We start from the raw sequence: 14,098 nt of genomic DNA, 5'->3' as shown, positions 1-14,098 counted from the left end.
ACTTCCAGTAGCTCAGGATCGAAACTGGTTGGAAGGAACATACACGCCCCTCCCCTATATGCACCAGCATGGTCCCGTGGAACCACTCCTCCTTCTCCTTTAACTTGCGGTGTTGAACTAGCTCCATCGGTGTTTACTTTGATCTAGCCTAGCTCGGGTGGTTGCCATCCCTCTAGCTGCTTCTGCTGTGAAGTCTTGATGTGTTGCTCGTGCACCTCCCGCCACTCCCGCATATGATCATCTACCCTCTAGGCCACTGCCTTTGCATCCAAAATTCTCTTGCCTTTGTGTGCCTAATTTCTTGCAAGCCAAAGGCCATATAGGCCCTAAATCATCGTCTCTCTTTCAGCATCGCTTGCACCAGCGGGCCATTCTTGCAACCAAGTGGAAATGGCACTTTGGGACCCATTCACCTCCGGTGGAATGACTACAGGAACTTCTCCGACCGGGGCACCTTCTAGAATTGTTTGGAATGCGGGCAACCCCAAAACCGGGGTAGATGGATTTCTTTCTGCCACATGCTGCATAGAACACGCCCCCTTTGATTCTCTTACCATGCAGTTCGGCCACGACTACTAGCCCGTTCCTCAACAGCCTCCGGGTATGGATCTTTGCCTTATTCGGAGCATTTGTACCCAATAGTGCCAGCCAACCCTTGTGTTTTTTGAGCGAGGGTGAACTGCCCAGCCATCTGGTCTTCACCCCGTTGATGCTCATCCGCAAGTGGTACGCCGTCTTGATAGTAAACTAGCCATTCTTTGTGAAACAAGGAGACCTCGTGAAGAAGGTGGTGGATGAGAAGGATTATGGCATCTCTAAATGCATTCATCAAATGGTGGCCCCCATTTGTCCGCAAACATGTCAGGACATGTTTGTGGATATCCCTATTGTATGGAGAAGATGGCATCACCCAGAGAGTCCTCACGTTACCATGTCATTTGACAAACATAATGATAGCCTAAGACACTGATGCAACACAACATCGGGGTGAGGAGTTATATATAGTGTCATGATGGCAGAAGAAAAAGGGAAGGAGATTGAGGAGCACCGGGAGAACAATGGGTAGGAGGAAGTGATGTGAGAATAAGGGCGGATAAGAGAGGGCAGAAAAGAAGACGGAAAGAAAGGGCGAATAGTGGAAATTAAAGGGGCGGATAGGGAGGAGATTTTATTTTTCAAATTGTATGTTCTGTGTAGAAAATGTTAAAAAAACAGGCCTACAAAAAACTTAAGTATGTTTCCACAAGAAGGACCTAAAATTTGTACCACATCTGAAAATTTTCAAATAAAAAAGTTTGCTGCCACTCAAATAACAGTGGCAAAGTTGAACATAACGTACTAATAGCTTAAAACTATGGCCTGTCTTGACCGAAAACGCGGCCATGTCCAACCCCTTTGTAGTGTACCAGAAACATTCCGCCGGATGTATTTTGTCGGATACTGGCAAAGCTACGGCTATGCCAAGTGACATGCCTTTGCCGAGTGCTTTTCTTGCACTTGGTTTAGGCGCCACTATATTAAGTGCGCGACAAAAATCTTTCATTCGCTCCCCTCTGGTCGATATACTCTCGATCCTAACAGGGTCACTCCTTTGGAAAAAGAAAGAGAACCCTCGCTATACAAACCGGATCTCAAAGGAAATCATGTTTGATGATAAGCATGCAACTAACACGGGCAAAAAGAAATTATGAAAATAAAAAATCATGAATTTAAGGTGCATAATAAAAATAAAAAATAAAAACAAAAAGAACGAACAAAAAACAAAAAATGATAAAAAATCAAGAATGGGAAAAACAAAAAATCGGTCAAAAGCTTCAACAAGCAATACAAAATCGGTCGAAAGGGCCTTACATGGGTCGGCCCACTCACATATGTACCCTAAATAGAGGAGGGCAAGATGCACATGGACTAGTGATAGTTGGCACGAACCTTGTACTCCCTCCGATCCATATTGCTTGTCGCTGCTTTAGTACTTTAAAGTTGTAATAAAGCACCGACAGTAATATGGATCGAAGGGAGTAGCAAATATGCTCGTGTCCTGAGAGATAAATATGACAAGAGTTTTTTTTTCTTCTTCTAGATCTAGTTATGCTTTAGCAAATCCGACCTATCACGGAAAGGGGGTACTGGAGATGCTCTTACACAAACCTGGCCAGGGCCGTGTCGCGCGGACCGGCACATGCATGGGATTTCGGTCCAGCACATGCCTGTCATGCCACGTGATTAAAAGTGTTTGGACGGCCTTCAACCCACCCCGGGACAAGGCCGATCTGAAAGCCAGGCCTTAAGGTTGGCAGGACACAACTCTTTTATCTGTGGGCATGCATGGCCCGACGCAGCATGCAGCCCGTTCGGCTTGTAACTAGTTATTTTTCTAAAAAATATATTTGTTTGCATTTCTTAACTTTTGGATTTTTTTCCCTATATTATTTTTGAATTTTTTTATTATTCTGTAGTTTTTACTTCTGTTTCCGTTTCTTTTTAGTCTCCTTATAAAATTTGTCTTAACTCAAACGTAGTAAAGTTTGAATAAGATTATAGGGAAAATATCAATGATCATAATATAAAATCAATATCATTAGATGCATCATTGAATTAACTTTCATACTATATATCTTCAGTATTGTAGATGTTGATAATTTTTGTTTATAACTTTGGTCAAAGTTTATGAAGTTTAACTTAAGACAAATCTTATATAAAAAGGTAAAAAAGAACAGGAGGGAGTAATTTTTTAGATTTTTTATTGAAACAAAAAAAAAACCCGGAAGGCTAAAAATAACGAGGGCTACTTGTGCAGCCGTGCCGGCCCGGGCTTTATAACTGGTGTGTCGGGCCAATCCCCCCGTGGCCAGGCCTTCGGGCCGTCACTACCCTTTTCTTTAGAAAGAAGTATAGTTTTCACTCTCAAATCCTATCCAATGTCTCCATACCCCCCTAAAGTTGATTTTGGTCTGATTTGGACCCCAAAAATATCAATACCGGTTTAATCTACCCCTAAGCGGTTTAGTGTCACATCAAGAGTGGTTTTGCATGTGGTTTTCATTTATTTGATGATCACTTGGCGCTGATGTGGCAAATGGTCACTCGTTTCCCGGCTAGTGTTTACAATTCATAAATTCCCCAAATGGGCGCTTGAACCCTAAATTCCCCATCGACGCTCGCTCACTCGATTGAAGACCTCACGCTCGAATTCAGGCCTCACTCTTGAATCGGCTGCAGTCCATGGCGTCATCCGCGAGCTTCTCGGCTAGCTCCTCCACATGACGCAGGTCCTATTCTAGTGGTATGGTTGCGGTGACACTGTCGCCGGTGCCATATCATGAGGGTCCGTTGCAGTACAAGTTAGTGTTGTGCGGATGCGGAGTGAAAGCCCGTCGGCAGATTACCTGAAGCCTGTTGAATCCAGGGAGGAGGTACCAGGATATCAAAGGTGTGTTCTTGTTGTTCTTGTGTGAGCCTATTTTCTTGGAAAAGTCCATTGTTAGCTGATTGCAATGCAATTTCAGGGTCTGGACTGTTGGTGAATCGTGGCATTACGTTGCTGAATCGTCTGAAAAAAGAGAATATGTAATTGAAGAATCTCGCTCTAGGCTGAAGCTTGCATGGCGAAGGTAGTTGACTAGAGATGGGCATGAGGTTGTTTGTGAATGAGATGCAATTCAAGCACGCAGCACGGCAGCGGTAGTAGAATTAGGTCCTTAAGTAGTAGAAGACTTGCAGATAAAATTAGCAAGATTTAGACGTGAGTAGTGCCTGTTGTAATTCACATGAGTAGTGCTTCATGCTGAGAATTTATAAGAAAATGTCTGTAGGATGTTCAGAAGATTGAATTTTTCAGAAAAAAAATTCCTCAGCGTAAGCACACAATTCTGCATAACTGAGCATAAACACCTCTGCCTCTAGTTCTCCTGAGTAGTCAACCTGTCCATTTTTCCTCTCAAATGAGCCGGCTTAATGATATCTGGTCAACAAGTAATCAAGTGGATCTCGCAGATCCAAACGAGCTGCAAAATGAATGAAATTTCTTCTCAGTTATACTTACAGAGTAAACAAATGCAATCATAATTCAGTCCATATTCTGTCCAAATACACTAGTTTAATTGGGCAAACTAAAACCCTCATTATATTCCCAGAATAGCGGGGATAAACCCCGAAAGTACATCACGTTACAATAGATGGCACCAAGAAAATAAAAATATACAACCATGACACCAAGCATGTGTACACGTACATGAAGATAAATGACATGTACAAAACTTGAAGCTGCAGTCAAAACTACTAAAACTACTGAAAATACAGTCAAAACTACTAAAACTGTAGTCAAATGCAACTGCACTATTGAAACTGCAGTCAAAACTGTACTCAAAACTACTCTGAATTCAGTCCAAATTCAGACTAGTTATACTGCAGTACTAAAATTACAGTAAAAGTTCTGTACAAATGCTGTCAAAATTCAGAGTATTTATACTGTATACTAAAACAACAGTCAAAATTCAGAGTTAACACTCTTCAGCAGTCAAATTCGGTCAAAAACGTCACGTTCTGTTTCTATAAGACAATCATCACTACAAGCACAATGCAAATTCATCTACTTTATTTCTGAAATTAACAGGCCGGTCATCTGCACGTTCTGTTTCTATAAGACAATCATCAGTACAAGCACAATGCAAATTCATCTACTTTATTTCTGAAATTATCAGGCCGGCCATCTGCAAATTAGCCCATTTTAATATCAAAACAACAGAGCTATCACGAACACATGATGCAATCAAGCCTCGTCCTTAACACGAACATTACTACGGTAAGCATACCTGAAGCCATCGCTTGATTCTGACGAAGACGGACTCGCGACGATTGAGGGCAGCTTAGCCCTAACCGCGGAATACGACAGACCGCGCGCTTCCTCTATCCCATGCTAAGGCGACGTCAAGTGAGAGAGACGGTGGCCGCCGCCGGCGACGACGAGGACACAATTGCAATAGGTGTGGATGGCGGCGCTGCGGCCTTTCCAGTTTCCTGTCTGCACTAGGAAGGCGAAACATGACGAAGACGAACGCCCACTTATTTTAGCGACCAGCTGCCACATAAGCACGCCACGTCAGTGACAAATCAGTGCCTAATCATAAAATCAGATGCAAAACCACTCTTGATGTGACACTAAACCACTCAGGGGGAGATTAAACCGGTATTGACATTTTTGGGGTCTAAATCAGACCAAAATCGACTTTGGGGGGTTACGGAGACATTGGACAGGATTTGAGAGTGAAAACTATACTTCTTTCTTTATGAAAGGGCCGACACGGGCCGTGCCATGTCAGGCCCTTTTACAGCCGGTCCGGCCCACGTAACCCTTTTACACCACCCGCTTCATTCGCTCATTCGCTCAAAAGGAAAAGGAAAAAACACCACCCGCTTCAACGCCGTCAAATCGACTTCCGCCCACAATCCCTAAAAGAAACTTGCGCCCACCAAATCACGCGTTCCCCACTCCGTTCCCCTCATGTCCAGCGCCGGCGACCCCGCCGGTGCGGCGGCCGCGGCGGCGCCCAACCCGTCGGTGCGCGCCCCGAGGCTGCCCCGCTGGACGCGGCAGGAGATACTGGTGCTCATCGAGGGCAAGCGCATGGTTGAAGTCCGCGGCGGCGTGCGCGGCGGGAGGGGGCGCCTGGCGGCGGCGGCGGCGGCCGGGGCAACCGGGGAGGGGGCGGCGGCGGCGCTGGAGCCCAAGTGGGCCGCGGTCGCGGAGTACTGCCGGCGGCATGGCGTGGAGAGGGGGGCCGTGCAGTGCCGGAAGCGGTGGAGCAACCTCGCTGGGGACTGGAAGAAGATAAAGGAGTGGGAGCGGGCGGCCGCCGGCGCGCGGGAGCCCTCGTTCTGGGCCATGCGCAACGACGCGAGGCGGGAGCGCCGGCTCCCTGGCTTCTTCGACCGCGAGGTGTACGGCATACTCGAAGGTCGAGGTCGGGGGGTCGTCGCCGGCAGCAGCTCCGGTGGTGGTGCCGCCGTGGAGGAAGTAGGGGTGGTGCGCATGGAGGAGGATGATGATGAGGAGACGGGGGAGGAGGAAGAGCAGAGAGGGAAGGGGAAGGAGGTGGCAGTGGCAGTGGCAGTGGAGACCGTGTTTGACAGTGGCCGGCCCGCCGGGGAGGAGGTCCTCTTCTCGGAGGACGAAGAGGAGGAAGATGCTGAGACGCCAGAGGCGACGCCGGCACCACCGCCGGCGGTCATCGCCTTGCCGATTTCCGAGAATTCGGAGGCATCAAGGCAACAGAGCGCACAGCAAGGCACAACAAAAGACAGGCAAGGAGGGCATCAAGGCAGCACCAAGACAGGAGGCTCACCGACTCTGCAGCAGAGCGGGCAGAAGAGACAGCGAACCGGCAACGACAGTGAGCCCAGAGCAGAAGGCATAGCAGACAAGCTGCTGGAGATCCTAGAGCGGAACAGCCAGATCATGACGGCGCAGCTGGAGGCGCAGAACATGAACTCGGAGCGCGACCGCGAGGAGAGGAGAGAGCAGGCCAACAGCCTCGCCGTGGTGCTCGGCAGGCTCGCCGATGCTCTTGGCAGGATCGCCGATAAGCTCTAGCTACCTGGACTGGAGCCGCATGCCTGGACAGAAGAAGTTGGGTGTACAGATTGGTATAGGAGGATGATTCTCTCCTGGCATTTGATTCCTTTTTCTCTTTGTGATGAACTGGTTCCGGAATTCAGTCCGGAAGGGTGGGGGATTTATCATGTACTGTATGTAGGGTGATATAAGGTTATATATAATATATATATACTGTCATTCAGGTGATCTTATTCTGAACTAGAGAGATCTTGATTGTGTATGCGTCGTGTGCTGAAATGGAAATATTCCGTATGCATGTTTTGCTGGGTAAAAAAGAATGATTTCTTAAGTGATAAAATAAATTCCTTTGCGGGAGAATTTTGAAGGCTCGCTTGCTCAGCACTATGACAAATGGGGGCAATATATTCTCGGTGAAATCTGCTTACAGGCTCTATAATGAAGATAGAAACCTTAATCGTGATACTGGGAGCCCCTCTAGCTCTAGTGTTGCAGAAAAGCCTCCACCTTGGCCATGTATCTGGAAAGTTAACTGTTCCAAACAAAGATGGATATGAACCCAACATGTTTCCTGTGCAACAGGGATTTCGAAGACCGCGGACATCTGTTTTTCAAGTTCAAATTAGTGAAGCAAGTGTGGAGAGAATGTGGATTGGAAGAACAAAGGGGGATCCCTAGCTCCAAAGTAAATTAATGCTAGAGAGGCGATGGTCTGATGGAATGGAAGGAATCTGCAGCATGAAGGAGGAGGACAGAATTTGCATTATAGTGTTGTTGATGTGGACATGGTGGAATGAACTCAACAAAATCAGAGAAGTGGGGAAGGCAAAAAAAATTCTGGAGAAGTAGTGTGGATGATGATCAAACACAAGACAGCGGAGTTCCTGGAAATATGAGTTTCAGGCTGCGGGTGAAGCACTTCCGATCGCCAGCGGGTTGGGAATGGGCAAAGGTGCTCCTGGAAACTGATGATATGGAGTTGAAGCAGGGTATGGAGGCTGAAAGCTGTACTTCGTCGCGATTTTTCAAGATGTGAAGACTTTTGCTAGACTTCACTTTCTAAATTTCAAAGTCATGTACTGTGCAAGAACATGTAATGATGTTGCTCATGCCCTTTCAGGTTTCAGCAATGGGGCAGCAATAGGATAATAAACAGTCCAGCTTCCATATGCCAGATGTATCCGCCCTGTGCCTTATGTAATGTCTTTATTGGAGAGCAACTTAGCTCTATGTATACTAGAGTAGTTATTTAAATGCAAGGTCATGCATTAAAAAGACATCAGCCAACAAATTGGCCATTTGGAGATACAAGGCCAAAGAAATTACTTGTAACTTGCAACACAGTATCCATCAGTCAATATCAGTACTCCATACACTACTCCATATATAACCAAATTTCCGGTTCGACGACAACTTGTACAAGAGCTTACAGTAAAAATTAGTGCTACAAACATTACAGAGGCACACCATAAAGGCTTCAAGTCCAGTTACAGCAGCACTGAACAACTCAACACAGGATTACAAACCGCATAGGTACAGCTACTCCGTCAAGGTAAAGAAAAATGGTAAAGAACAACAGATCAAATCAGAATCCCCGCAAGGCATGTGACCGAACATCTATCTACATATCACAAGGCGAGGTGAGCCGAGCTGAGCCTCACGAGGTTGGCATCAATGTGGCACCAACCAGAGGGCTCCGAAATAGACGACTGGAGTGAGGCCGAACTGGTTCAGACATGAGGCGGCGCTCCATGGTGACTTTCAGGTGGTGGCGGTGGTGTTGGGGGTGTGGGCAGCTCTGGCCTGCTGTAGAACACCGTCGTGATGAACCCGGTGGCAGGGGAGCCCACGGACGACCGCACCCAACCGTCCGGTCCTTTGTCCAGATAGCAGTCCGTTATATCATGCAGGGTGATTGCTGGGTCCACTTTCTTGCCAGCGCACATCAACTCCACCTGCAAGCACACCATAGGTCGATACATATGAAGAATATTGAAAGCTATCACTTGATAGGAGGTTTTGATGAACCGAGAAAATGCTTCTCTCATTCTATAAATGGGATTTGTGATTACGCCCAAAAGAGGCAAAAGGATGTCCGACACAAATTCGGACTCCAAGCTGGGAACAATAATTTGAGTTTTCTCTCAGGTCTAGCTTATCACTGACACTGGGAGAAGGGAAAACATACCTCAGCTTCACTTGAAAGATTGAGTTTCTGCACAAGGTACTTTTGTATGAAGGAAGCAGGCAATTCAACATCCCTAGGTCAATGTGATAAAGGCGCAAGTTAGCGCAAACTTAACATATTGTGTTTGTACATGAAACAGTAGCCTGGATAACTCACTTGATCCTCAAAAATTTCGTAGGTAGCTGTGGTAAAGGAGGTTGTCCCTTCCTGAAACAAATGAAAACACAAAAGCATGATTTCTGCGTTTCCTTTAAAAAGTACAATAAACGTCGTAAGATAAGTCTAGTGCTTCTTACTGGTCAAAAGCAGCCACTAGATAGAACCATAATGCTCGCAATCTTCTCTTTTTCCTAGGTTGTTTTGCCTTGAATATTTTCTTTTTCCCCTTCAGAGTGAACACTTTCTTGCTTCCAGTCTTCTTCACTAGATTCTCCTTTTTTGTCGGGTGTTCCTTAGACTCCAACAAGCGTTTCAAGAGGCTAGCCTTTGCTTCATTGGAAGGAGCACCATGCTCTGGATCATCAGACTTGATTCCAGTTCTATTGTCCTCTTCGGAACCTGATTTGAGAGATTTTTTACTTTTACCAACTCTAATATGAGAGGCCAAAGGTTTCCATCCTCCAACTTTCTTTGTTGCATCTTTATTGCCCTGCAAGGTAGAATACTGCATATAAATCATGTAAAGCACGAAAAGAATAACTAACCAGATATGACTTATACATTCAAAAAGAGTGAAACCCAAACAAACATTGACCAATACATACATTGCAGGGTCTGAAGGGTGTGGACAATACTTCCTCACAAACAGTTATTGCATTTGATGCATTCATAAATGACATTAAGGTTCGAACACAAATTTTAACGGCACTGTGCATCATATGTGTATAGAAAACAAATAAGAGTTCAAGACAAACACAAAGACCGTGTTGTGCAACTATCCTAATGTCACCAGCCGATACGTACATGTGTACACACCGTAAATCTCACCATGGTTGATTGAAAAGAGTCAACTAAATCGATATTTGTATGATCCCTTGCACAGTCGATGTTGATGCTACTCAATTACGACCTATATGATTAAACAAGAAACCTCAAATGCACATAAACACTTCAGGTACCAAACAAACAAAGGATCAAAGGACCTCTTGCTCTATTCATTTAGCATACCAGACATACAATGTATAAAGAAGTGCTCAGAACCAAGATGTGCCCAATAGAATAAAGTCAACCAATATGTTTTAGCCCCAAAGTAGTCACATAGTGCTGCTACGAAATTACAGCCTTCAGATTAAAACAAAAGCTACATACCAAAGACAAGCTGCGTAAGCACGAAGCTTTTGTTCTCCTCTTTGTGAGGCATTTCTGTATAGACACCCGAGGACCATGGACTGACAGTGAAGATAGAGATCTTTCTTTTCTCTTGACAGGTGATTCGACCGGTGATATGGCTTCTTGGTCCACAACCTTCCGTCTTTTAGAAGGAAATATCTTTGACCTCACATATTGTAGGCTGTGATCAACTCTGAACAGAAAATTGATTGACATGAACCATAAGCTTAAGTTGTTTATTAAAAAACAGACAATAACGTCTGCTTGTGATATGTAGGTTGTGACAAACCTGAGTTTCTCCTCTGGAGCACAGCCTAAATCAATGTTGCAAGTAGGGCAGTAGCAGATCTCCTTATCGATGAACTCCTTAGATATGCACTTTCTGCAAACTGATCAAAGGTATAAATCAATGGTTGAAGCACAAAAATGGAAGAACCAATTAAGATTTTACAGATAATTTCTGAAGGGCTGTTTTTCACAGTAACCTTAATAGGCTCAAACACACAGAAATCAGAGAAGAATAACTGAAAATTCTCGCTCCTTTCCAAAGATAGATGACGAACTGCTTTGCAATCTCCAATACGCAATTTTAACCATTAGCTTTTAAGGAAATACTCCCTCCGTCCGAAAATACTTGTCGGAGAAATGGATAAAAATATATCCATTTCTCCGACAAGTATTTCCGGACGGAGGGAGTATTACAAAGAAATTATTATTGTGAAACTAATTTCATGACAATCAAATGGTCTCGTCTACACCTAACCAGCCTAATTATTTTTTCCTGACAACTAATGAAGTTGAAGATGCCATAGTGGATCCACCAATCACAATCTTTCTACATTTCCAGTGACTTTATGTACAGTTAGCTGGTGATCTCACTGTCTCCTCTTTTTTATTAACGATAGAAAAAATTATATGACAGAGAAAACTACGCATTTCAAACTTAAGCAGGTTTATTTAATGAAATGTACCTACGACGTCGGTTTGTTGGCTAAAATTTTTAACCCTTTCCGGTGCCCCAACAGGCTCATTACCTACAAACACAAAAACAGCACCAAGGCCTCCTACAACCACAAATCCCTAGCAACCATTGAAGTAACTATTAAGTCTGAAACAAGTTGCCTACAGCCTCCTGGCAAACCATAATTCATCTGATTTCACTTGGATCACTGGCCATGCTCAAAATCTCACTGCCATTCGAGCGCCCAATCACTAATGTTATCTCCTGAATGGGCGAAACACTCACAAAAAGCATGAGCAGAAAACCAATACTTGTGGTCCTGGGGAATTAGAAGTTAGCCTCTCCGAGACAAGCTAACAGAGCATGTATATACTGAAGCTACCACCTTTCCACATCAGGCATTCAGACAAGCATACCTGTTGCATATATCCTCTATAATACCCATACAATGATGCAAATGACAACGAAAACGCCAATCCTCTGAGGAGACAGCCAACGCATCCACCTTCCACACTTTTAGCACCCAGAACCGCACACAAATCGCAGCGCGTGGGAAAGTATCGACGCACGCCGCCACCTCTCCACGCATCGCGTGAGACGCTCGCAAAATTTGATGTGAATGTGCATAGAGAAACAATGAGGGCCCTGCTTCTTCTGAAACAGAAGGGAACTGTTGAGGAGTACAAAAGGGAGTTCCTGCAATTAGTGTATCAGGTCAAGCTATATGAGTGAGCAGTTAGTGACACATTTTTGGTAACCAGATTTATGTTAGGGCTTAAGGAGGAGCTCAAGGGAGCTTAAGAGATACAATTTCCCATCACCATAGCTGCTGCAGCAGCTTTTGCAACGGTGCAGGAAGCCACATTGGCTAGACAAAAAAACAGCAAATTTCAGTCTAAAGCAAACCTTCAGCGAACCAGAGAACAGAATAAGCACTGGGTCTGGAGCATTGTGGAAGGCAAGGCAGTTGAAGGAGTACAGAAGGGCAAATGGGTTATCTTTTTGGCTGTGGAGAAAAATTTGCTCCAGGGCATGTTTGTGTGCAGAAGCCAGCTGGTCCAACCTAAGCTATGGCCATCACCACAGATCAACAAGACAATGCACAGATATCTGATAACATATTAGATGCTCTAGCAGTGCAAGAAGCCATTGAGGAACTGTTGCTGTCTGTTAATGCCCTGTCAGGAGCTGAGCACCCAAAAACAATCAGATTCAGAGCTCTATTGGGTAAAAGTGGTGCTATCCTGTTAGATTCTGGCAGTACACATAGTTTTATTGATCCAGCTGTTGTGCCTAGAATAGCAGCAGAGACCAAACAGTTATCCACTCCTTTAACTGTCAAGGTGGCTAATGGGGAAACTCTTGCATGTTCATCTGAAGTTCCTGCTCTAACTTAGTGGTTACAGGGCAAAACCTTTACTTATGCTGCTAAAGTGGTGGAGCCGGGAGGCTATGACATTATTTTGGGCATGGATTGGTTGGAACAATGGGGTCCCATGACCTGCCATTGGAAGGAAAAGTGGATTGAGTTTCAGTGCCAAGAAAAGATGGTCAAACTGCAGGGAATTCAAACTAGCCAACAGTCTGATCTGAGGGAAATGTCTATGGATCAGGTTGTCAAATGTTACAAAGGGAATGACATATGGGCCACTGCTATTTTATTTCCACAAGACAAGACCCAACCAGAAGAGCCTCCTGCAGAAGTACAGCAACTGTTGCAATCCTTCTCTAATGTGTTCCAAGAACCAACAGGCCTGCCTCCTGTCAGAGCGCTAGACCATACCGTCCACCTTATTCCAGGAGCCACTCCAGTAAATTGTAGACCTTACAGATACCCTCCTCTGCAAAAGGATGAGACTGCGAAGCAAGTGAGCAAAATGCTAGCTGAAGGGTTGATCACACCAAGCATGAGTCCCTTTGCTATCACAAACAAGTTGCCTACAGCCTCCTGGCAAACCATAATGCATCTGATTTCACTTGGATCACTGCCCATGCTCAAAATCTCGCTGTCATTCAAGCACCAAATCACTCATGTTATCTCCTGAATGGGCGAAACACTCGCAAAAAGCATGAGCAGCAAACCCATACTTGCGGTCCTGGGGAATTGGCAGAAGTTAGCCTCTCTGCGACAAGCTAACAGAGTATGTATATATAGAAGCTACCACCTTTCGACATCAGACATTCAGACGAGCACACCTCTTGCATATGACCTCTATAATAACCCATTCAATGATACGAATGACAGAGAAATTGCAAATTCTCTGACGAGACAGCCAACGCATTCAGCTTCCACACGCAGCAGCCAGAACCGCACACAAATCGCAGGGCGTGGGAAAGTATGGACGCACGCCGCCACCTTTCGAGGCATCGCCTCAGACGCGCCGGGGCCAGGGATCACCGCGGCGGGCGCAGATTCGACGCACGGAACGGCCGGAGCAAGCGGCCGCCTTGCACGCTATAATTCGGCCACAGCGCGCTACGGTCGCAGACGCGGAGACGGGGATGGAGGGAGCGGGAGCGGTGGGGGACTCACAGGTGTGGAGGCACTCGGTGATGGTGGCGGCGTCGCGGAGCAGGCGGCGGCAGAGCGGGCAGGTGAGGCACGCCACCAGGGCCGCGCGCTTCACCATCACGACGCCTGCGCCCCCGACCCCGCCGTCTCCTCCCGCGCCTCCGCCGGACGGCGCGGGGCACGCCAGCACGGCGTTCTGCATGCCGGCCGGCGAGGGCCTCTCTCTCCTCGCAGCTCCGCCCTTTTCCCCCGGACCGGACGCGAGCACGACCGGACGGAACCCCCCTCCCCTCCTCTGCGACAGCGACAGTGACGGCCGCTGTGTCGAATGTCGATCGATCCCAGGCGACGTGTCGGCCGAGGTCTAGGTCGCCGTGGACCCAGCCCACTCGCTCCCACCCTGGCCCAAGCCCACCAGCCCATCCACCGCCCACCGCCGGCCCGGCCCATGAACCCGCGGTCCTCGAGCCTTGACCACCCGCGTGAATGCTTCACGTGTGGCACACTGATCCACGCTCCCAGATCTGGAAACCTCCG

At 46.4% G+C, this 14,098-nt stretch overlaps 2 protein-coding genes and 1 long non-coding RNA gene across 4 annotated transcripts; 2 read left to right on the top strand and 1 right to left on the bottom strand.

Annotated features, from left to right (window-relative positions):
* Positions 1–3,106: 3,106 nt before the first annotated feature.
* Positions 3,107–3,976, top strand: LOC125506108. Its single transcript, XR_007282584.1, has 2 exons — positions 3,107–3,430; positions 3,507–3,976. It is a non-coding gene; the product is annotated as an uncharacterized LOC125506108 (long non-coding RNA).
* Positions 3,977–5,402: 1,426 nt separating this feature from the next.
* Positions 5,403–6,811, top strand: LOC125510916 (trihelix transcription factor ASR3-like). Its single transcript, XM_048676208.1, has one exon. The coding sequence runs from the start codon at positions 5,501–5,503 to the stop codon at positions 6,587–6,589; it is 1,089 nt and encodes a 362-aa protein (XP_048532165.1). The 5' UTR covers positions 5,403–5,500; the 3' UTR covers positions 6,590–6,811.
* Positions 6,812–7,921: 1,110 nt separating this feature from the next.
* Positions 7,922–13,889, bottom strand: LOC125510915 (E3 ubiquitin protein ligase DRIP2-like). 2 transcript variants are annotated; one of them, XM_048676206.1, is made up of 7 exons: positions 13,583–13,889; positions 10,378–10,477; positions 10,068–10,281; positions 9,056–9,423; positions 8,916–8,966; positions 8,760–8,832; positions 7,922–8,526 (listed from the first exon to the last, which is right to left on the bottom strand). In XM_048676206.1, the coding sequence occupies exons 1-7, from the start codon at positions 13,761–13,763 to the stop codon at positions 8,302–8,304; spliced, it is 1,212 nt and encodes a 403-aa protein (XP_048532163.1). In that variant the 5' UTR covers positions 13,764–13,889; the 3' UTR covers positions 7,922–8,301. The 2 variants fall into 2 exon arrangements, with proteins under 2 accessions (XP_048532163.1, XP_048532164.1); XM_048676207.1 differs by having other exon boundaries at positions 9,056–9,408.
* Positions 13,890–14,098: the final 209 nt, after the last annotated feature.

The sequence above is a fragment of the Triticum urartu genome, chromosome 5 (genome assembly GCF_003073215.2).
Source record: "Triticum urartu cultivar G1812 chromosome 5, Tu2.1, whole genome shotgun sequence".
NCBI lineage: Eukaryota > Viridiplantae > Streptophyta > Magnoliopsida > Poales > Poaceae > Triticum > Triticum urartu.
The sequence above is the reverse complement of the archived record's forward strand: the minus strand, read 5'-3'. Positions and strand labels throughout refer to the sequence as shown.